At 44.9% G+C, this 24,651-nt stretch overlaps 2 protein-coding genes across 2 annotated transcripts; one reads left to right on the forward strand and one right to left on the reverse strand.

Moving 5' to 3' along the window:
* Window positions 1-433: 433 nt before the first annotated feature.
* polh (polymerase (DNA directed), eta) lies at window positions 434-17,514 on the reverse strand. The gene is made up of 11 exons (XM_080549044.1): window positions 17,466-17,514; window positions 14,117-14,319; window positions 13,872-14,006; window positions 13,013-13,248; window positions 11,967-12,133; window positions 11,021-11,124; window positions 10,789-10,908; window positions 8,163-8,286; window positions 7,696-7,761; window positions 6,721-6,893; window positions 434-1,971 (listed from the first exon to the last, which is right to left on the reverse strand). Exons 2-11 carry the CDS (start codon window positions 14,254-14,256, stop codon window positions 768-770), a joined length of 2,469 nt encoding a protein of 822 aa, XP_080405170.1. The 5' UTR covers window positions 14,257-14,319; window positions 17,466-17,514; the 3' UTR covers window positions 434-767.
* Window positions 17,515-18,793: 1,279 nt separating this feature from the next.
* On the forward strand, window positions 18,794-22,947 carry ccnp (cyclin P; the record flags this gene model as incomplete). Its single annotated transcript, XM_080549045.1, has 8 exons — window positions 18,794-18,847; window positions 19,554-19,632; window positions 20,353-20,507; window positions 20,644-20,742; window positions 20,871-21,026; window positions 21,509-21,667; window positions 22,147-22,325; window positions 22,734-22,947. The coding sequence occupies 8 exons, from the start codon at window positions 18,794-18,796 to the stop codon at window positions 22,945-22,947; spliced, it is 1,095 nt and encodes a 364-aa protein (XP_080405171.1).
* Window positions 22,948-24,651: the final 1,704 nt, after the last annotated feature.

Genomic DNA, 24,651 nt, shown 5'->3' on the forward strand with positions numbered 1-24,651 from the left:
GCACATTGCTTTTAGTATTAACCAAAACACAAACAAAGTAACATATAGATGTCATTAGCATTTAGGCAATACCTCTTGCTTTGCCTTGCTGGCTTTTTCAGAGTGGGAGTTCCAGCATTTTGCTTAATGTTTACAGAGACTATTAAATGTCAAACTCAGACAGGAATGTATAAAGTATAGAGTCTATAATAAACTGACGGAAATCCGTTGTAGCGACGGAGATCTTTAATCCCTGTAATTGATTCTATTCCATTCATTTTTCTAAACATGCATACTAGGCTGTATGCATTATACTAGTGCTTAATGAAAAAGAAAGAGCGCACACAGAAAAACAATATATTTTGTTTAATGAAAATATGAATATGAAATATAATATACAGTTGAACATCAGTTGAACATCAGTTGAACAGACAACATACCCTCATGATGGTGCTCCATTAGGATCATATGGCATTAACAGGCTCCTGATACAGCACCAATTGCAGAAATATCACATGTGCAATGTCACACAAACAATCGTCACACTCATCAAACAACCATTATGGACTGTTGGCCTGCTGTCCAAATATGTCTTAAACATATTACTCAATTATTGTGACTAAATAGTCATTATTATTACTAAAATGGCATCATAGAACAACAACAACAACAACTCAATACTTGATTTTGCAGTGAATTTCAGATATTTCCAGTGGTTGATCATACATCACCTACTGTATGTCCTTAACACGTTTACCTTCATCTCATCCCTCACCTCCTCCTCCTCCTCAGTTCCTCTTGAAGAAGGAGTCCAGTGTGCCCGTTTTGCCCGGCTGGGAGCGGGACCTTTTAGGCTGGGGTCCTGAATGGCCCCCCCTGGCCCGCGTCTTCCCCCGGAACGGCCGGGGGGGGGCTGCTCCTTTCCCCCGGGATGGGGGGAGGGGGCGAGCCAAAACAGAGGAGGAGGAGGAGGAGGAGAGTGAGGGGGAGGAGGAAGATGTTGGAGATGAGAAAGAGTTCTGCAGATCCTGGGCAAAGTGGAAGTCTTTGTGTTCAGGCATCTCCCAGGCCAGCACAGCCTGGCCACAGCACTCACAGGTGAGCAGGTCCTCAGGGGCCAGTCTGGGAGGTGGAGGGGGGTCACAGGGAACGTCGAGGCTGAACAGGGGTGAATCTGATCTCCTAGGGTGATTCTCCTCTGACTGGGGGTCTGGCCCCTCCCTAAACCCCAGGGCTGAACACTGTGCCTGCTCAGAGGCTGAACACCGTGCCTGCTCAGAGGCTGAACACCGTGCCTGCTCACTGTGCTCAGAGGTTGAACACCATGCTTGCTCAGAGGCAGAGAGTGACGTGTGTGTCACAGCCTGTTCTTCAGACAGTCTGGCTTCCACATTTGTGTTTTTTCCTGCCACCATGTCCTTTCCTGATAGGTCAAGTCCCTTCATGTCTGTCAAGTGTCTGGTCGATCCTTCGGTGTCATCTCCTGCCGGAGCACTGCTCTGCGAGGCCGGGGCCAGGGCCAGGGGACTCTGCAGATCCAGAGTCTTCCTCTGAACGAGGGAGGAGAGAGGGCTGAGAGGGCTGGCGTCTGAGGGACTTACCACTGAGGAGGAGGAGTGAGAGGGGGACCTGAGAGAAGGTGCGCTAGAGGTGGGGGTTTCAGACTCTGATAGACTCATCTCCACCACTGAGGAGCCTCCATAATCCTCTTCTTTATCTTCTTCTACCTGCCCCGCCTCTCTCTTTCTCTCTCTCTCCCTCTGTTTCTCAGCTGCTTTTTGGAAGAAGGACTGGATGGCGCCAGCGCTCTTAGGGGTTGAGTCTCTCTGTGAGGCGGCAGAAGAGGGTTGGGTGGAGGACTGGGAGGTCGGGAACAGACTCTGTTTGGAAGTGACATCACTAGACAGGAAGCCTGAAATTCCTCCAGCGCCAGTAGAGTGGGCGTCGCTGAACTTACTAGCAGAGAGGTGGAGCAGGGTGAGGGGCGGAGTCCTGACAGAGAGTGAGAGAGTGAGAGAGAGAAATAGAAATGGGTAATATGAGTGAGATAAATACACACAAACATACTATATAACCAAGCAAACACCTAACATTCCAGTCACAGTCTCCGTAAGGCAATGTAAGGCCTGTTATATCGTGAGCTTAGAATGATAAGGTTCTATCTCCGTTTAGGGCAGTTCAGAGATATTGAGCGAACGTATTTAGTGACGTTGATGGAATACCTCCCTGGCAAAGGTGAGAGACATCACGTGTGCTTAGAATTATAAGGTTCTATCTCCGTTTAGGGTAGTTCAGAGATATTGAGCGTCAACGTTTTTACATTCCATTATGTTTTGTGAGATGGAACCTTTGTATTTTATGAATTACTAACTCAAAAATGTCAACATTTGAAAAATAACACCACACAAGCATTAATAAACACCTAATGGATCAGATTATGTAAAAAAACTAAATTTTGACAAAAATGGAGATAGAACCTTATAATTCTAACCTCACTATATGGTGCTATATGTTTTTCTCAGATTTTCTCTACCTGAAGTGGGGATATAGATGTTACAAATGTTTGTGCTATGTTTTACATAATGCCTGAATTAGTTTGTTAGTTTTACAGTGTGTGTTACGCTTGCCTGGCTCAGGACAAGGTGACAAAAAGGGAGACGACACATGGAGAACAATAATAGGAGATTTATTAAAGAATAATAGGTTAAATGGAAAGAATGATAAAGTAAATCATAACAACAACCAAAAAGGCTGCTGGTTGACCAGGAAGAGAGCGAGTCCATCAATTTGACCCCCTCTTAAAGTTCCTGGGACAATCAGGATGATCACCCCCACCTGTGCCCATCTGGAACCAAAAGAGGAGGTCAACGAGACAACAGATGATTGGCGCCCACTGGTGGTACCAGTGTGGATCGTCACATCCCCCCCCTTAAAACAGAGGCCTACTAAAAAGGTCTCTGCAAATTTGTTTCCCATATTACAAATAATACAAATAATAACAATAGTTTATGGCAAAGAAAACGGTGATCTCTGCCACACAGCCTAATCGTCAAATCCCAACCTCCCCTACAACCTGCCCACCCTCCAGCAATTCCTGGTACCTGGAAAAGCTCTATTTAAGGAGGGAGGAGCAAGAGAAAGAGAGATTAAGGACAAGAGTTTTAGACCGGCAGCATTGATTCACCTGGTAAGGCGCTGGCTCGGACTCTGCAAAGTATGCAAAAAGGTCAGGGGGTTATGATCTGAACAAACGACCACTGGATGGGACCCCCCCCCCTCCCACATACATCAAAGTGCTGCAGAGCCCAAACCAGTGCCAAACAGAAACCAAACAGTACTCAAACAATAACACATAAATCAGCCAATGTCTCATGGTCTTAAACCGAGGACGCAAAACACCGTCTCCAGGCCCACTCACATCCTCCTCCCACCCTGCTGCCACCACAGGAGTGGATGGAGATGGAGACCCCTGTCGTACAACAGAGTAAGGACCAGTAAATTTTTCCTGGAAAACTGGGTCACTCACAGAACAATCATTATGAGGAAGCCATTGACGAACCAACACATCCTCCAAGAGAAAACAACCACTGTCAGAGCTCTCCAGCTCATCCTTAGGCTGAATCCCACTGAGCAGTAGCTTCAGCTCAGGATCCTCCTGTTGGGCTAAAATCAACTCACTCCGAGACAAAGACGGCGGCAGATCTGGTAACTGAAAAACAGAATTGTCAGGAGTGAACTTATCAGACTCTTTACCATCATCAATTTTAGGGTCCATGCAACTCATAGCACGAGTCATGGCGCAGGCAGTAAAAACCTCAGGAAACTCCTTCACACTTAGGTCGGGTCCTGTTGGTCGTGTAAACCCAGAACTAACTACCAGAGGTGGAGGCACATCACTCCACACTCTTCCTCCAGCCAGGTTATTTCCCAAGATGACGGCCACACCCACCACAGGCAGAGAGGGTCGAACACCAATAGTTACTACCCCCTGGACCAGATCAGAGTAAAGCTCAATTTCATGCAAGGGGACAGACAAAGTCTGCATCCCCATCCCTCTAATCAAAACGCTGGTCCCCACACTTGACTCCTGAGAGAATGTTAAAACCGATTCCAATATAAAAGATTCTGAAGCCCCCGTATCACGAAGTATCTGGACAGGCACTTTCTGTGGGCTACCCACCAGAGAAACGAAACCTGTAGTAATAAACGGACCAAAATCAGGATCCTCCTCGCTAATCTGTATGGAGGCAGAGCCCTGTAGTGCCCCCGCCAACTCAGTAGCCGCAGGTGGGCTGGATACTGAGGATGCCATCACCCCTGGTTTAAAGGGAGACCCCTCGGCAACCCCAGACACTCTTCCTCCTACTCCACCAGCATGCGCTGCAAGAACCGACGGTCTAACAGAGCCCCCCTTCCCACTGTAGTTTTTTTTTCCTTTTAGGACAGGACACTCCTGTTTCCAGTGACCCTTCCCAAGGCAATAATTGCATGTCGAGTTAGGATCTACTCTACTCTGACCGCCATGCTCCGACCTTGAAAAAGGGACAGAATAGCCAGGACCTCCGTTTGGGAATTTAGCACGATTTACCAATAGGTTAGTCACGGTCGGATTTTGTCTACGGCTCCCCTCGCTACGAAAATGATGTTCACCAAACTGACTCTTATTAGTCAGTACAAATTCATCTGCCAACACCGCGGCTTGATCTGCTGTTTTTACCTTGTGTTCATTTACGTAAGTGGCAATGCGATCAGGGACAATGGTTTTAAACTGTTCCAAAATAATCAAATTTGACAGATCCTCCAGAGTATTCACCTCTACCGCCACGCACCAACGATTGAAATGGCTGGTTAGTTCTCTTACAACCTCAACATGAGTTTGTTTGTCATGTTTCTTCCATTGTCTAAACCGCTGTCTGTAAGCTTCAGGAACAAGTTCATAAGCCCTAAGGATAGCGGCCTTAACTGTATCATAATCTTTCCTCTCTCTACCATTAAGAGCAATATAAGCTTCCTGAGCTCGGCCAATAAGCACACTCTGTAGTAATGCGGTGCGGTCTGAAGTAGACCAGTCCCTATCGTCGGCAACACTCTCAAACAGTGAAAAGAATACATCAGGATCTTTTTCATTAAACTTTGGCAACAGTCTAACCATGACAGACATATTATCCCTCTTAGAATTACTCGAATCGCCACCTCCACCGTCAGATAACTTTCCCTCAGTAATCAACCTAAGGCGCTCCCGTTCATGAGCCAATTTATCCAACTCCAATTCCCTGTCCCTCGCACGCTCTTGTGCCTGAAACTCACGCTCTCGCGTCTGCTCTCGCGTCTGAAATTCACGCTCTTGCATCTGAAATTCACGCTCTCGCGTCTGTGATTCCATCTGTAATGCTAACAATTCCTTCTGTTGATCAAATGTTAACTCAGTGGACCCAGATGCAACCCCAACGGATATTTTAGGGACAGACAATTTACCCTTTAGTATGCCCCTATTAATTAACGTAGTCTGTAAAGCCTCCACTACGTCCTGTTTCTTTGCTCGGCCTTTCACCACCTCAAGCTTAACCTCATAATGTTCCACAACCTTCCACAGTTGTTCCTTCGTTAACTGTAACAATCCATCGACCGACGGAGCTGCCACAAACTCCTCAAAAACATCCATAACTCAATATAATCAAATAACCAATATTAACCAACCCTAACAAACGGGAATCTCCCCTCCTATTACAAACTCCTCCTATAAACTACTCCCATATCAGCCATAATCTTCAGCCCATTTAAAGCGAGTAACTGTGCACACATACAAAACAGAAAAGTAACTAACATACTTCGTAAGAGCTGCCCCGCATCTAACTCAGTAATGACTGACTAACCACTCAGCTAGTCTTCAGTGCGTTCACATGCAACTCTTCCACCAAGCAAATGCCTGGTGGCGCCCCCGCGTTCAACACACCAAAAATAACAAACGAAAACAATAAACAAGCGTTAAGCGCTTCTACTCCTAGCACGGGGGTTCACGTATAGCTCTGATGGTATCTAAACCACCCGCCCTACCTATCCTTCTCTGCTTTGCATAGAACACAGCACTCACCAAACTCCAGCCGAAGATCACAGCCAATACCAAGAGTTACGTCCTTGTCAGCACAGTCGGACGGCCAGCTCCCCCTCGTCACCAGCACCCAAACCAACGTACCAAATATACTAAACAATACATTACATCCAATCCAACCAAAACCCAATAACTATAAACAATAACCATGCGGGTCTCCCAATATAGAGTTGGACAAATCCAACAATCCAATCCCGAATATCAACTATGAAAAGGGAGAGAATATTGCTCTCACCAAATTCACTCCCGGACGAGCACCCAATTTGTTACGCTTGCCTGGCTCAGGACAAGGTGACAAAAAGGGAGACGACACATGGAGAACAATAATAGGAGATTTATTAAAGAATAATAGGTTAAATGGAAAGAATGATAAAGTAAATCATAACAACAACCAAAAAGGCTGCTGGTTGACCAGGAAGAGAGCGAGTCCATCAATTTGACCCCCTCTTAAAGTTCCTGGGACAATCAGGATGATCACCCCCACCTGTGCCCATCTGGAACCAAAAGAGGAGGTCAACGAGACAACAGATGATTGGCGCCCACTGGTGGTACCAGTGTGGATCGTCACAGTGTGACAGTAAGAGTTATAAGTAAGTAAGTAAGTAATTACTAAATAAGTCAATGTTACTGACCATGCTGCCTGGTGTCTTCCTGCTGTGTTCAGACTCTTGATGATGGCGAAGCTGTCGGAGGAGATCTTGGTAGCCTCGTAGCGTGCTAGCGCACAGGAGCGGGAGAAACTGTTTGGCTTCTTGACCCCCAACTGGCGCACTCCCACTGTCAACTGCTTAGCCACTCGACCATTCTAGAGAGGAGAGGGAGAGAGAGAGAGAGGGAGGGAGGGAGGGAGGGGGGGGAGGGAGGGAGGGAGGGGGGGGAGGGAGGGGGAGAGGGAGGGAGTGGGAGAGGGAGGGAGGGAGGGGGAGAGGGAGGGAGAGGGAGGGAGGGAGGGGGAGGGAGAGGGAGGGAGGGAGGGGGAGGGAGAGAGAGGGAGAGAGGGAGGGGGAGAGAGAGAGAGGGAGGGAGAGAGAGGGAGGGAGAGGGAGGGAGAGAGAGGGAGGGAGGGAGAGAGAGGGAGGGAGGGAGGGAGGGAGAGAGGGAGGGAGAGGGAGGGAGGGGGAGAGAGGGAGGGGGAGAGGGAGGGGGAGAGGGAGGGAGAGAGAGGGAGGGGGAGAGGGAGGGAGAGAGAGGGAGGGGGAGGGAGTTAGGGTGGGGGAGAGGGAGGGAGGGAGGGAGGGAGGGGGAGAGGGAGGGAGGGAGAGGGGGAGAGAGGGAGGGGGAGGGGGAGAGAGGGAGGGAGGGGGGAGAGGGAGAGAGAGGGAGGAAGGGAGGGAGGGGGAGAGAGAGGGAGGGAGGGAGAGAGGGAGAGAGAGGGAGGGAGGGAGGGGGAGGGAGAGAGAGGGAGGGAGGGAGAGAGGGAGAGAGAGGGAGGGAGGGAGGGGGAGGGAGAGGGAGGGAGGGAGGGGGAGAGAAAGATGAACAGGAAAGACGGAGCAAGAGAGGGAGGGGTCAAGAGTGGACAAGGAGATGACCTCGTCAGTCTCTGTAGAGGACAACAGGGAGAGTCAAGATAAAGAGAAGAAAGAGAAGCGGGAGTGTCTCCTCACCGTCTCTCGGTCCTTGGACAGTCTCTCCTCCAACTCTAGAGACAGCTGATGGAGCCAGTGCTGCACCTGCACACACACACATACTTCAGTTCATCACTTTCACATCAACAGACTTTACCACCCCACAGCGCTAGAGTTAACACTAAGGACTAGACATGATCTGGTATTTACGGTACAAGAGATAAACAAAGAGGAAAAAGGGAGAGAAACAGACAGAGTGCATTTCAATATTTGTTATTGTCGTTTCCTCTTGTTGTCTCCTTCTTCTCAACTGAATTGATCAAAACGACACAGTTCAGCAGCAGTAACAGGTAAACATAATAAGATATCAACTGAACAATGAGCTTTAATCTGTCCAGTTGTTGATGATCAGTGCAGAAGGAGGAAGCCACTCTAGACTATTGAGATGCACCTGAAGCGACAGCTACTTGGTAGGCAGGGGTCGAAGCACCGTGGAAAATAAATACCCGCTCTCCGGTGGCGAGGGAGGACTTCCCGGCAAAGGCCTTACTGCAGCCGATGGACATCGAAAGCTGTCTGGGCTTCACGGCTTCAAACTCGATCCCACGACACAGGTCATACAGCCACTGACTGCAGGATATAGTACATTATACAACAGTTAGTTCCGACCAAGTAATTTGATTGGACAAGAGGCATTCCATGAGTGCTGATATACAGTATAACAGCACTGGGACTTTTAACTAGTGTTGTTCCGATACCGATACTAGTATCGGCATAGCCACCGATACGCACAAAAATGCTGGTATCGGTATCGGCGAGTACGAACAAATAATAACTCCCGATACCACGTTGCGTTTTTCTCAGCTTGTCTGTAACCTGACACCGCCTTCCTAACACAGACATGCGCAGACATGCCCAGGCATGCTCCTCCCAGAGCAGCTGCTCTCAACCAATGGCGTGGCAGCTTTTGTTTTCACTTCACTATCGCGGAAAAACAAACACGCATGCTATAGAGGAAAACATGTCGGGGGTTTGGAGATATTTCAAGGTGGATAGTCCGGTGTGTACAACGGCTAAATGCACAATTTGCGGTCTCAATGTGTCGAGGGGTGGCACTAAAGCTGCCAGTTTCAATACTAGCAACTTAATTAAGCATTTAAAGCTAAAACATATTAAAGAGCACGACGAGTTTCTGTCATCTACTGCAGCGACAGCGAGCAAGAGAACGGATGGACCAAAACAACAAATGCTGAGTAGCGCATTCCATAAAAAGGACCAGTGGGACGCGACGAGTGAAATGGCAAGAAATATGACTGAGAAAATGTCTGAAATGATTGTGCTCTGTGACCTGCCCCTCTCCTTTGTTGACAATGTGGGATTCCGCCTTTTTATGGCTCACGCGGTACCTAAATACAAAATACCAGGTCGCAAATACATCACGGAGACGGCCGTCCCTGCCCTCAATAAGAAGGTGACTGAGCATGTTTCAGATAAGCTAGGAAAGGTGCAGGCCATCAGCTTCACTACGGATATTTGGACCAGCGACTTCTAAAATAGTATTATTCCCTCAGGTAGGCCTACATCTTATGTTAGTCTCAAATGGGCCTTATTTTGTTTGTAAATGTTTACTTGCTGTTGCACTACTTGTACGGTTTTATATCTTAAAGTTATTTTGTTTGTAAATGTTTACTTGCTGTTGCACTACTACTACGACTGTTTTATATCTTAAAGTTATTTTGTTTGTAAATGTTCACTTGCTGTTGCACTACTACTACGACTGTTTTATATCTTAAATGGATATTGCACTGATTGGCATCTGTGAGAGCCACATTTCAGGTTTTATAAGGGGTTGATTTTCTTGTCACCATACCAGGTAGATAATAAAAAAAAGTTCTATAGCATTCACTCTCTGTTGGTCTTTTTTCCTGTTTTACAAAGGTTTTGAGCAGTGCCAGACTAAGTGTTAGCAATAATTTTACATCGAGGTGAGTATGCGTTTTTTTTTTTTTTTTCCTTTTTTTTTTCAAAACGCCGTGGTATCGGATCGGTACTCGGTATCGGCAAGTACTGCACGGTCAGGTATCGGTATCGGTATCGGGATCAAAAAATGGTATCGGAACAACACTACTTTTAACTATATGTATCACTCCGAAATGACCGTTAATACAAAGTAGCTAGCCTGCAGATGTTTGTGTTCAGGTTACTAGGCAACAGTCCAGTTGCGGAACTATTTTTTGTTGACGGAGCCAAAATAAATGATTAAATAAACAAACAAATCTGTTGTCACTTATTATTGTTAACTAATGAATTGCGCTGTAGAACTGTTGTATAAAAGCAATATCACACTCGAGGTCGTGCTGTTATTCAGTATAACACACTCCCTCTTGTGTGATATTGCTTAATTGTAGTAACTATCAGGTCTGGGTTCAAATAGTGAACATTGAAATAATTTAAAATATGTAGCAATAAGGGATGCATCGATACCGATACTGTGCTCATGTACCAGTACTCGTACCCGTCAAACTACTCTGATGCAACAGCTCCCGATACCACTCAACGGCAACGTAACGTAACCTCTCGTAGCAGGTATAGGCAGAGGAGGAGCAATGTCAGCAGTTTGGAGATATTTTAGGATAAGTGATGATGACGACGACAAAAGTAGAGCAGACAGCAAACTATGCTCTGCTAAGTTCTGCTAAACACCCAGACCCTGTCACATATTTAATTTGTTAGTCAGAAAGTGAGGAAACAGATGAAGAAAATAAAATATGTTTTCAAAGTCATTATTAGAACTATAATGGTATTATTTATTTTAATGTAGTACTCAGTATCGATACTCTGTATCGGCAATGGTATCGGTATCGGCATCCCTAGTAGCTATGCTTGATTGAGTTTGCCTGGCACAATCAAACCAACGGAATACTCCTAAATGTCCAGTCAAAAGTGTTCATACCCAGTCATATTTTTCATTTTATTGGACAGATAGTGAAGACAGACAGGAAAGTAAGGAGAAGGGAGAGAGGGCACGTCAGCAGGGCATGGGCCGGATTCGAACCCATGCCGACATGGGCATATGTGTGCACTGTAGACCGCGGTGCTAGACCACTGGACCACCCCAGGCCACGTACATACCCAGTCTTATCCCCAAAGTGCTGTCCCAGCTGGGCCAGAGAGAAGCGGGTGAGCCCCCCCATGTTCTCCTCCTCCAGGGTCTCTGTGATCGAGGCTCCAAACTTCCCTCCCAGGCTCCGACTGCAGGTAAACAACAGACTTGATATGATACGACACAGTCAACACATACACCTTTTCTCTTTATTATATCATTGTGTCTATGTTCTAGAAAAGTGCAGTAACAGTAACTCACATCTTGCCAACAGGAAGAGAGTTGAACAGCTCTGGAACAGAACCTAAGGGCATGATGGTCTGGCAGTTGGGCTTGTTCAGACCACAAGCTAGTTTGGCCAGCATCTGGGGAGAGAGAGGAGGTGGTAACAAAGGCTGCCAATAGATACTGGATTCTGAATATCATCGAGACAAATGCAAAGTATCAATATTTCTCATTAGCTAGCCAGCCAATACAATGGCTGATGTTATACAGAGGTATCAGACTACAACACAGGCACTCAGGGCAGGTGTTACAGACTTGTATGTTTTGGGTTATGTATGTCCTGTGTCTGGTTTTGTTTTGCTTCTGTCCGTCTCCCCCTAGGTGAAGTGGTGTGCATGTGGTTCCTCCCCTGTTGGTCGTTGGGTTCTGTCCATCATCTTTATCCTGTCAGCCCTCACCTTTGTCCAATCATCTACCAGCCCCTGTCGTCCAATCCCAGAAGATCATCGGTCTCCTACTTAATGTGTGTTGTGTCATGTGTAGCGAGAGAGGGAAGTTTTTATTTTTATTTTTTTATTATTCACTTTTGTTTAGAGTCTGTTCACGGAAGTCGTCGTTGCTGTGATGTGAATGTTGTAAATAGCCATTTGTAAATATGACACTACTCACGCAATGGCATTAAATCATTTGATATAAAAGGTATCCATTGATTGTCAGTTAGTTGTTGCAATACACCCAGTCACCCATGGTTTCAATCGTTTTTTCATCTACTGACAGAATTGGTATAGGCAGGAGGTTGCACTCTCCCTCCCTAGTGGCTAACATCTCAGCGAGAGGATAACAGCAGGTATGAAGTAAGTGAGGAAGCTGTTCTAAATAAATAATTTAAATAATTAGAGGATGGATCAGTAACAGTTAGTGTAAGTGACGGAGTAGCCATAACTATTGGCTCGACTCTCTCTAACTTTGGTAAAGGACACACCTTGTTGTGAGATATCCCTGCTGAGCAGCGGAAGCCTGTGCACTGCTCCACAGCGGCCCTCATCTCCTCCACGATCAAGCCCCCCACAGCCAGTTGCAGCTCCGCACAGCCCGGACCCCCCTCCAGGGAGGACAGCCACTCCTGAAGCCCCCGAGACCTCCGCTCCTCTGGGGAGAGACATGGAGATGATTCAGATTCAGATTCAGATAACGTTTATTGCCATTATGCTTGACGCATATAGGAATTTGTTTTGGCATTACAGTAGGTGCGTTTATGCTTTTTTCACATGTATACATGAACAAAAACAAATGCAAAAACAGGACAACATAGGACAGACAACAGTGCATTGGATAGTGCTATATATATATATAAAGTGCAGTGCAGAGTTTTTCAATGGGTCCAGTGCATATTCAGTCCTGAGCAGACTTGGAGGCGGGGGGGAGGGGGAAGCCAGAGTAATTTAGCAGCCTAGCGGCTGAGGGGAAAAAACTGAGCCTGTGGCGGGCCTTTACTGTTTTAGGCAGCCGCAAACTTCTCCCAGAGGGAAGCAGGGTGAGGAGGCCGTGAGCACCACATTTGGAGACACAGCCCTGATGGCTAGCCTACATATGTGACAGCAGCTGGTGAAACCAGGAACAAGTCGCCAACCGACGGACCGTTCAGACTTCTATTCAGAAAAACGTAAATAAATCGGAGATAGACTGCTGTTTACTCACTGACGCAACCTGCCCAGCTTTCCTGGTCCAAGTCAGTGTTATGGTTGAGTGGTGGCGGCGAATATGCTGGTTCATGTTAGAATACCACACGCTTTAAGCAATGCTGTTCCAGCACACAATCTGCACGTGTTGTGTTTCGACGGTACAATCAAATTCCATATCACAGCTTAGATCAAACCGGTATAACTAAAATATCGATACACTGCCCAGCCCTAAGATATAGCCTAGCTAGACATTTGGATCCACTACTAGAAGTTCCTGATAAATCCAACACCCTTGGAGATAGAGAAGCCAAAGAAGACGTATTAATTAGGGAGATTAAAACCCCACCTTTATCAGAGACTGTGTCCTCTGCTGCCCCCCCCTCCTCATCAGGAGCAGGCAGTGGGTAGCCCTGGACGTGGGTTGTCTTCAGTAGCTGAGGCTCTATCCTCTCCTCCGCCATGCCCTTCAGTCTCTGCTGTACGGCAGCGGTCAGGTCCATGAAGGCCTCGTCGATGCTGGCCTTTTCGATGACAGCGAAGCGAGACATCACCTCGATCACCTCCACACTCGCGTCGCGGTAACTGCACAAAGGCAGACAGACAGTCAGCTAGTTAGCACAGTTGTTGTTTTTTTCTGAGCAGGTACTAGTGCCGTAGTTCAGCGTAGTAGTGCATCTTTATGAACAACCCCCATCAAAGATTGGGCTAATGTGCATGTTAGCCATCAAACATGCATCAGGTGGGCATGGGATGGATCGTGTAGGGCAGTGTTAATTTTGTCAGGCTTTTTAGTCACTTAGTCTTTGGTGTTTAGATGAAGATGCACACCAGTTCTAGTCACACCAAGTCACCTCCATTTTTCTTAGTTCCAGTCCAGTTCCAGTTGATGAAAACTGAAAACATTCCAGTGCAGTTTTCAGTCCAAAAACCCCAAAACATTTTAGTCTAGCCGTAGTCAGCGACGAAAACTCAACTAAAATGTTTTGCGGTTTTTGTGGACTGAGACTGCACTGGAATGTTTTCAGTTTTCATCAACTGGAACTGGACTGGAACTAAGAAAAATGGAGGTGACTTGGTGTGACTAGAACTGGTGTGCATCTTCATCTAAACACCAAAGACTAAGTGACTAAAAAGCCTGACAAAATTAACACTGGTGTAAGGGTAGGATAGGTGTAGACAGACACTGGACCGTAGACAGCACTTACTGTGTGAGGTCTGCCTTCCCGTGTGACTCCCTGACCCGTGCTACCTGGAGGTCCGGGCACAGCAGCTTGGCATCATCCGCAAACATGTTCCTGGTCACCCCGTGGGCCCTAGCCTCGTAGCTGACAGCGATGATGCTGAGAAAGAACAACAGATATAGCAATCAAGATAGTAGGTTTATGGTGGAGAATGCAGCACACATAATACAAGCCATCCAAAGCAGTGAGTCTCTCTGTTGGAAACTCACCCGCCTCCCTTCCATGTCTTGTACTGGGCCACCACACACGGGATGTTCTTCAGAGCCGGGTTCAGCCTCTGTTCCACCTGCACGTAGAAACAGTCCATGTCCACCAACGCCACGACCCTCTCCTTCCCGTAGTCCTCCATGTCAACCGCGATACCACGAACCCTGTCCGTATCACTGGAGAGACACCAACCCTGTTCGTATCACTGGAGAGCCACCAAACTGAAAGACACACAAATGAGCGAAGCTAGACATCTATGTAGTCTCTGTTTGGGTTGAAATTATCTTTAACAAAGCAAAACCGGTGCTGGTTGGTACTATCTACAGACCTCCCGATCAGAATGATTTCTATGATATTCTTGAGGGATGCATGGATGACGTTGACTGTGTGGAAAAGATTCTTATTGGAGATTTGAACACGGACATGCTCAGAAATGAAGCATCCGTTTTCAAATCCTTCACTAGGTTTTCTGAATTACACGGTCTCCGTCAACAAATTACCAAACCCACTAGGGTGTGTATTTCTACTCAAACCACCATAGATCTCATTCTAACATCGGATGAGTCCAAAATCTCCAAGAGTGGGGTTATTGTATGTGGGCTAAGTGATCATTACATGATCTTTTGCACTCGTAAAAAACAGAAACCCAAGGCTGGCGGTCATAAAACTGTAACCACGAGATCCCTTAAATCCTATTCTAGTGAGGCTTTGAACCATAAACTGGAGAATCAAGACTGGTTAGATGAACTAAAATGCACACAGGTTGAAGAGGCATGGCTAGGTTTCAAAACCAAATTCCTAAATATTATTGACAGTATAGCCCCCATGAGAACCACCAGGGTTAAAACCCGATCGGAACCATGGATGAATTCGGACATTCTAAATGCTATGAAAGTCAGAGACCTAAAATGCTCTGAAGTTCAAAAATGCAAATCAAAATTAGTGAAACACTTAAACGAAGATCACAAAACCCACTTTGAGAAAATTAAAAAACAATGCAACAAACTATGCAATCAGGTAATTACCATGACCAAATCTGCTAAGAAAGAATACCTCGATAACAAAATCGAAGAAAACTTAAACAAACCACGTGACCTTTGGAAGCTACTTAATAGCCAACTAGGTTGCAGTCAAAAACTCAAAACCAGGTCTACAAACATCAGCATAAAATCTGGTGATTCTCTCCTTACAGACAAGCTGGATGTGGCTAAGTGCTTAAACACTTTCTTTACAACCATAGCCACTAAATTAGTTAACAATCTACCACCCCACTCAGGGCGTTATGGTGTAGAGCACATCCGTGCGTTCTACAATAAACTGGGTGTACGCAATGATGATTTTAAACTCTCCATGGTGTCAAACGATGAGGTGTTTAAAAAGCTAGGCGCTCTACACTCAGAAAAGGCCACGGGCCATGACAATATTCCAGCCAGATTTCTAAAAGACTCAGCTGCCTCCATTACCCCAATCATCACCCACATAATAAACCTCTCCATCAAACAGGGACACGTCCCCCTTGACTTTAAAATAGCAAGGGTAACCCCACTGTATAAAAAAGGAAGCAAATTAGACCCAGGCAACTACCGACCTGTTTCTATTCTTAATTCCATCTCGAAACTTATGGAAAAAATAGTTTATGAACAGGTCGATAGGTACCTTACCGAAAAAAAGCTGATGTATGAATTTCAATCAGGATTCAGAACATCCCATTCCACTGACACATGCCTCCTCTATTTGAACGACCACATCAACCATGAGGTGGACTCGGGCAAGTACTGCGGCATGGTCATGCTGGACCTCCAGAAGGCCTTCGACACAGTAGATCACCACATATTGTTAGATAAACTGAAAGCAATTGGGTTCGATAGAACATCGGTGAGCTGGATGCAATCCTACTTAGAGGGGAGGGAACAGGTGGTTAGTGTGAACGGAACACTGTCCCCCCCCCTCCCAGTGACCTGCGGCGTTCCACAAGGAAGCATATTGGGACCTTTACTGTTCCTAATATATGTGAATGACATGTCATCAGCATGTAATTGCAATTTGTTCCTGTTCGCGGATGACTCGGCTCTGCTGGTCTCTGACAGGGACATATTGCAGGTGGAAAAAGCGCTAAGCACTGAACTGAGTAGAATCTGCATCTGGCTAGCTGACAATAAACTATCAATACACCTAGGTAAAACTGAAACCATCCTATACGGATCCCCATCTAAACTCAGAAAGGCTGAACATTTTAAAATAAAAGTGGGTAACATTAATATCACAAGAAAAGAGGATATTACATACCTGGGCTCCATCTTAGAGGCAAATCTTTCCGGAGATAAAATGGCAGCAAAAGTAATCAAAAAAGTGAACCATAAAACGAGATTCTTGTACAGGATATCCTCACTTGTCAGTAAAAACACACTGAGGACCCTATCAGGAGCTCTCATTCAATGTCACTTCGACTATGCCGTAACATCATGGTACTATAGAACCACAAAGGCCCATAAAACAAGACTCCAGACAGCCCAAAATAAACTGGTTAGGCTTCTGCTAGGCCTCAACCCTAGGACACATCTAACCGCTGCTCATTTTTTGAGCCTTGATTGGCTACGAGTAGTTGACAGAGTGCAGCAGCTTGCACTGGGCCTAGTCTTCAAGATACGCTACACCACAAAGACACCCAAGTACCTGTCAACATACTTCCAAAAAGTGAACAACGTCCACACTTACAACACCAGAGGAAGCTCCACGAACCACGTTCAACCGCGTTGCACCACAAACAAGGGTTTAAACTCGTTTACAAACTATGCAGTAAAGATGTGGAACGCCCTTCCTATAATCTTAAAGGAGTGTAAAACACTGCCCACCTTCAAAACCACTCTCAAAAAACATTTACAGGAGGCTGCAATCCGTAACTGGACCCTCTAAAACAAAAATCAGATTAAAAGACCTGAACTACCCACTGTACATACTTTGTGTTTTGTCCCCCGCCCCCACCTGTGGTGTATGTCCCCACCTGTCCTACCCGCTGTACATACCTTATGTTTTGTTGTATTGTTCTTCCCATGATGGATGTATGTTTATCTTGTAGATAGTAATAGTTATTTGTCTGTATTATCTTGTAGATAGTACTAGTTTTTCTGTCTGTCTTACATGTAACGATGAATTGAGAATCAAGGACCCCAATTGAAATAAGCCAGTGGCTTTCTTGGGTTTTTATCCTGTTAGTTGACCTTGTATGTAATATGTACATTCATGTACCTACTTCTACAAATCTTCTAATAAAGTTTTCAATCAATCAATCAAACTCCTGTATCAGAGTTACAGATTAACCCGCCAAGACGCGTTATTTTTTTTCGTACGCACCTTCAGCGTAATGCACGCCCACCTGCCTCTGATTGGCCGAACGTACGCCCACCTGCCTCTGATTGGCCGAACGTACGCCCACCTGCCTCTGATTGGCCGAACGTACGCCCATCTGCCTCTGATTGGCCGAACGTACGCCCACCTTCAGCGAAGCTCCTGACTACTTTAGCCTCCCGGGAAAAAAGGGTTTAGGGTTAAAGGTTAGGGTTAGGGGATTCCGAATCTCATCGCTAACCAGCAACTGGGCCTGGTTGAGCAAACTTAATAAATGCAACACACATAACTGCACATAACTAGTTCAGTCGTGATCTAACTAAGATAACCGCTAAAACAAATCAAACAAATAATTCATAATTTTGCTTATTTTTGCTCCGTGAACGTTTAATATGGTTTGCCAAATAGCTCCCGTATAAACGTGCGCCATCTTTGTTTATACTTTACGAGACTGGGAACGTTCGGCCAATCAGAGGCAGGTGGGCGTGCATTACGCTGAATGCGGGTACGAAAAAAAATAACGCCGCCAAGACAGTTTATGATCAAATGCTTCTTTCATTGATTCTGTCGTCCACTTGACAGACATCAACCTAATAAATGTGCCTTGAGTTACAACAAAAAAACACCCAAACCTTTTCAACTACTCGAGGGGTAAACATAGACATAGACAGGTCACTAAGATTGTTTTCTTGTAAACTCACATGATAAGGCACATCCAGGCAAAAAAGTCACATTTCTTCTTCTGTGGGGTTTTATGGGCGTGGGCATCCAATGCTATTGCTGCAATACCGCCACCTACTGGGCTGGAGTGTGTGTCAGAAATAGAGAGGAACTAAATAAATCCTTACTAGGTGGGGATGCTCTGTGCCACTAGAAACTGAATTTGAATTACTGACTTTGAATTTGAATTACATAATTTGAATTTGTATTGTTTAACTTGAATAACTGAATTGAAAAACTGAATCAATTTAAACAATACAAATACAATTCAAATCATGTGATTCAAATTAATTGTTTTAAATTAAAGTATTCAAATTGAGCAATTCAAATTCAAAAGTCAGTCATTCAAGTTCAGTTTCTAGTGGCACAGATCTCTGCCCATACTACTGTAGGCCTACAATAAAACATGAGTACAAAAACAGTTTTCAATTAAAAAATAAAATAAAGAATAAAGTCTTTACCCCTCTGGGCCACCATAGTGGTCACTCAGGCACCAATGCAAATAAAGAGGTCTCACGTCAATTAGTGAATCACCTGAGTTTATTTATTATTAGTCCTGGTTTTTAAACAGCTGCGGCTGCTGAGTGATCTCGCTGTCTCAGGTCCGAACCGTCATGGCCAAGACCGGATTCCACACTTTCATGCATCAGCAGTATTTACACAAGAAGGTGAGTGTGCAATTAGAATAATAATGCACGATCAGGCCTACCTGCATTTCTTGGGAAACCAAACATTTCAAACCGCGCAGGTGAGTCGCACTTTTTAGTGCGGTGAAAATGTACATTCGTACACCTCAATGTACAAGTCCTTCCTCTCAATACAATTAAAAGTTTAGGTCTAAAAGCCATTGCTCCATAGCAATGCTCACATTTGCCCCCTGATATATTATGCTGTGTTCTGCTGTCCTGGTCATAAATGGTTTCAAACTCTGAAGAATCATGAGGTCGTTTTCCTCAATCCCAATTGCTAAAATGATTGCCTCCATCCTTTTGTGGGCGAAATTAAGACTTTCAAAAGAAGTGTGAACAAGAGTTTTTCTTTAGATGGCAATACAAAGGCTTATCGTGACGTTAGAATTATAAGGTTCTATCTCCTTTTTTGTCAAAATTGAGTTTTTTACATAATCTGATCCATTAGGTGTTTATTAATGCCTGTGTGGTGTTATTTTAAAATGTAGACATTTCTGAGTTAGTAATTCATAAAATACAAAGGTTCCATCTCACAAAACATAATGGAATGTAAAAACTTTGACGCTCAATATCTCTGAACTGCCCTAAACGGAGATAGAACCTTATCATTCTAAACTCACGTTATGCTACACTGTATCATTGCAGTCTTACCATACAGATTGCATTTCTTCCTCTATGTTTGCAGGCCAGGAGGTTGCCAGTGTCAACAGATGATGGCATTATCAGGGGCTACCATGAGGAAGACGGCCCCATGTGCCAACAAGGTCACAATTCACTCTCCCTTCATACTTTCAATTAACGACCCATGCTTGAGCATTCATTTATTAGACCATTTACATAATTGTTCAATTAGAAATACATATACAGCCAAAACATCAGCAGGTTACATAGCCCTACACAAGTTCTGAATATCCGTAATACATTCAGTCCTGTCAATCTATGTGTACATGTGGGAAGACGGTACATGTGAGGATGCTAGGGTTAGGGTTAAGGTTAGGGTTAGGAGCAGCATGCTATCCTAAGGACCAGAGCTCTGTCTGTAGCTCCAGGTTCTCCAAGTGCATGCCAGATTAACGGGGAGTCTTTGACTGTCTGGGCCTCTCTGCCTTTGGCGGTCACTCTACTGTCCAACAAAGGCGTTCGGGTGCATCTCCCAATCTGGCAGTGGTGCCTCAATGGTTTTCCTCAATTCCACCCCACTGGTGGCTGGAAAACCCATCTTAAGTGACTAACTGCATGACTAGATGCTAACAATGTATTTGTTTCTTTAGAAAAATGTACCAAGTCACCCTAGCACCTAACCCTAGTTTTCCCACATGTACCGTAACATATGCACACTTAGGTGTTCTTTTTATCACAGATACTTATTTTGCCTACTCTGAGACAGAATAACTACATTCTTATCCAACTGAATGAGAGCTTCTCCATTGTTTGTGTGTCTGAGTTTATCCTCCCCCCACTCCTCTCCCTCCTGAATGACCCAGATGGGTGTCAAGAGGCTGTCCTGCTCTACCTGCCGTGGCTGGGGTGCCGGTGCCTGGTGCCTGACCTGCTGCTCCACGAGATGGAGCTGAGCATGGAGAAACTGGGCCTGATCTGTGACAAGGTGTATGCCTGGGATGTCTTCACAGACATGATGGTGAGGTGGAGATCAGTTAACCCGTGGCAGAACCATCCCTCCCCCAACACACTGTTTGATTGTGTTATGTTGATCTCTAGAACAATCGAAGTACTATGGCGTCTGACTGACCCCCTCTTTGCTTTCCCTCCTCCAGAGAAGTCAGCTGCGGTACACTTTCCCTAACCCAGACCTGCTGTGGCCTTGCACAGAATCGTGCCGCACCATCCTGGTAGACTGGATCATCCAGGTCCATGTGAGTAGGTGTACTTTAGGCTATCTGTTTCCTTCATTTAGCCCCTCTCTCCATTCACTATTCCCCCTACTTTCTAAGAACAAATAAGCACAAGTAGCTCACCCCATCTTTATCCCTCCTCCCCATAGAACGGGTACAACTTCTCGGACGAGACCCTCTACCTGGCTGTCTACCTCATCAACCGCTGTCTGCGCCTGATCAAGGTGTCCGTGGACAACCTGCAGCTCCTGGGACTCGTCTGTCTCATCCTAGCGGCCAAGAAGGAAGAGAATGTTGTCCCTGAGGTATTCTATCATCCTCCTCCTTCACCCCTGTGGCTGTGGCTCACTGTCCTGTGGCCTGTTCCTCACACTTGGTATTGTTTTTATTGTGAAAGTACTGAGGAACTGCGTCTCCTGAAGACACCCGCCTTTCCCCTCTACTGTGTCCCTAAAAACTTCTATTGCCCCCCTTATACTGTTTCTCTGTTTCTCCAGTGTCAAAAAACAAAAAAAACTAAAAGTCTAGGTTTAGAAGAAGGTGATAGAAGAAGGTTTTTCCTTCTATCAATGGCCCCGGGCCTGAGCTGGATTACTCTTCCCGCTACGACTGGTGGATTGATGATTCACTTGCTTAGTATTCAAATGTATTGATTGTAAGTCGCTTTGGAATAAGGCGTCTGCTAAATGCCAAAAATGTAAATGTAAGAAGAAGGAACAATGCGTTTTTCTGAGGTATTCAAACAGGGCTGCAGTATTTTAACTGGGGGTCCTGTTCCCCTCCCCAGGCGACAGAGCTGTGTTTCCTGATGGACAACACCTACAGTAAGCGGCAGCTGCTGAGCATGGAGCGCCACGTCTTCTGCGAGCTCAACTTCGAGCTGTCCAACTGCCCCCCGCTGCACTTCCTCCTCCTCATCGCCTCCATCGCACGCTGCAGCAACAACGTTGGTTAACCTTAAGTCCTTCACCTTTGACCTCTTCATTTGACTGACTGCTGTCTCTTCAGTTTTATTATTGTGGTATTGTTCTATAGCAAAAAAAATGGTCTGTAAACTTCAATCCTATGGCTAGGATCATGAATTTAAGTTACCGTTGAACAAATTCCCAGATTGTGCCTTTTAAGATTCCATGATATTCTTAAACACCTAAACTCCCTCTCGTGAGCTTAGAATTATGAGGTTCTATCTCTGTTTAGGGCAGTTCAGAGATATTGAGCTTCAAAGTTTTTACATTCCGTTATGTTTTGTGAGATGGAACCTTTGTATTTTATGAATTACTAACTCAAAAATGTCAACATTTTAAAAATGCACCACACAGGCATTAATAAACACCTAATGGATCAGATTATGTAAAAAAACTCAATTTTGACAAAAATGGAGATAGAACCTTATAATTCTAACGTCACGCTCTGTCTGTGTACCAGGTGACGTGGATGGCTCGTTACCTGCTGGAGCTGTCTTTGCAGGAGGGCCAGTGTGTGGTCTACCTGCCTGTTGAGCTGGCAGGTGCTGCTCTCTGTCTGGCCCGCAAAGTACTGCAGGAGCCCTCTACCCCAGAGAGTGAAACGGCCTGGTGCATCGCCTCCAGTATCCACGTGTACAGGTGAGGGTCGAGTATTAGGAGAGGTGATGATCACCTCAATCCTTGTCTGATCAAATTGTACATGGTGCCAAACCATTCTTATCCTCAATGTATGGTGCAGTGTTCTTATCGTCAATGTAATTGTTCTGTGACATATTTGGACTCCTCGTGATTTTAGAATGATAAGGTTCTATCTCTGTTTAGGGCAGTTCAGAGATATTGAGCGTCAACGTTTTTACATTCCATTATGTTCTGTGAGATGGAACCGTTGTATTTTATTAATTACTAACTCAAAAAAAAAAAAAAACACACAGGCATTAATAAACACCTAACGGATCAGATTATGTAAAAAACTCAATTTTGACCAAAAATTGAGATAGAACCTTATACATTCTAACGTCCTGTCATGTTATATTCTACGTCCCGCAGTGAGCACAACCTCCTGAGGATCATGGAGATCCTGTCCGGCGCCGCGGCCAGGGCCCAGGTCAGAGAGAGCGGCAGCACCTTCACCAAGTTCTCCACCGCGAAAACCATGTTTGCCAGCTACCACCCGGCCCTGCGCAGCGTCAGCGCCTGTCCAATGGGCTGCCCGCTACATAAACACGACACTCCGTACGTCGAGGAAAAGATTATATGTTAAAAAAAGATGATGGGATTGGTGGTGCTACTGCTGCTAAACCTCTGTCACAGCCACATCTGACCACCGGAGTGACTGAAAGGACATCAGGTGATCTTTTGGACCCTGCAATGTGACATTTAAATGCATTAAGAAGAGGTGTGGGGGGAGATGTGATGTAATATGCCAAACTCAGTTATAAAATGGCCAGTCCCAAACCTCTTATATTATTATCGTGTGTGTGTGTGTGTGTGTGTGTGTGTGTGCGCGTGTGCGTGTGTGTGTGTGTGTGTGTTGAATTTTACTCTTTCTTGAAGTTTTGTGATGGGATGAAGTGGGTTCATTGATTGTGAAATTATTTTAATGTAAGAATAAAAAATTAACTGATTATTTAAGGATATGTTTCATATCTCTTATTCATTTTTGGTGAACAATAGTTTTTTTTATTGAAGATCAACATAATACGTCCCAATACACAGAATGTTTTGACCCCCTCCTCCCCCCCTCCATCTTGGTTTAGAATCACACTATTAATACAGATGTACAGCAGGTCTGTTACAGAGTCGGCCCCTTTCCACATTTACCATTTCGTGACGTCAGAATTATAAGGTTCTATCTCGTCAAAATTGAGTTTTTTACATAATCTGATCCATTAGGTGTTTATTAATGCCTGTGTGGTGATATTTTTAAAATGTTGACATTTTTTTGTCAGTAATTAATAAAATACAAAGGTTCCATCTCACAAAACATAATGGAATGTAAAAACTTTGACGCTCAATATCTCCGAACTGCTCTAAACAGAGATAGAACCTTATAATTCTCACGATTTATCATGTTTACCAGGGCCGTGGACCGTTCTAGCATGACCACATCTTGAAAGTATTCCAACCATCTTCGAGTGTACAATTTGTGTAGTGGCAGCCCAATGCTACATGTTTTTTGGCTGCAGTTAGGCCAGCAAGTCGTGTTTTTCCATATTCTTTTTCATTCAATTCCATGCATGAATCATCATTAAGTAACAGATGAATTGGTTCCAGGGACAGGGGTACAGACTTGCCAATCATATCAGACCAGAGTTAATGCCACTTCCTTCCATATGTCATAGACCTCTGGGCAGTCCCATATCATGTGTTTAAATGTTCAATTTAATATGATATATTGAGGGAGCACAAGTCACAGTTAGGGCTAGCTGCATGTTTCATATGGAATCTTACGAGTGGTGTATGGTACGCCCTTTGACGCATCTTGAAATGAATAAACTGATGGTTTGGATTTTTTGACGAATGGAATATGTTCTTCTCATCCTCAACCCCCAAAAAATCTTGTCTTTGTATCTAGACAAATGTAGGCCTACTTGTTTTTAGTCTGACTGCACTAGTTTTAAGACATCTGACATCATTTGTACTTATTTGTTTTAAGACTATCTTGGCAAGTAAAATCATCCCGTTCTGTTGGAAGATAATTTTGCTTATTTTATGTAATATTTCCCCCATTTCATTGCTTTTTTTGTTGTTTTTGAAAGCTGACTTTTGCAGTGTGTGACTATGCTCAGGGTCTGCACAATATACAATATTAATGTCTTTTAGTGGACACTGAGAGAAGAAAAACACTATGGTTTAAGATGACAGAATTACTCTGCCATCATACACAGTGATGATTGCATATAACAACATGTCATCAAGAAAACATTGCTGTTGTGTACAGTGACAATCTGCAATGCTCAAAGGT

This window comes from Nansenia antarctica, assembly GCF_963989245.1.
Source record: "Nansenia antarctica genome assembly, chromosome: 19".
NCBI classification, from domain to species: Eukaryota; Metazoa; Chordata; class Actinopteri; order Argentiniformes; family Microstomatidae; genus Nansenia; species Nansenia antarctica.

Coding starts and splice junctions, on each gene's coding strand:
- polh (XM_080549044.1), bottom strand. CDS start 14,256: ATGGAGGACTACGGGAAGGAGAGGGTCGTGGCGTTGGTGGACATGGAC. Junction 14,007..14,116: donor AAGACATGGAAGGGAGGCGG/GTGAGTTTCCAA, acceptor GTTCTTTCTCAG/CATCATCGCTGTCAGCTACG. Junction 6,894..7,695: donor TGTCCAAGGACCGAGAGACG/GTGAGGAGACAC, acceptor TCTCCTCTCTAG/AATGGTCGAGTGGCTAAGCA.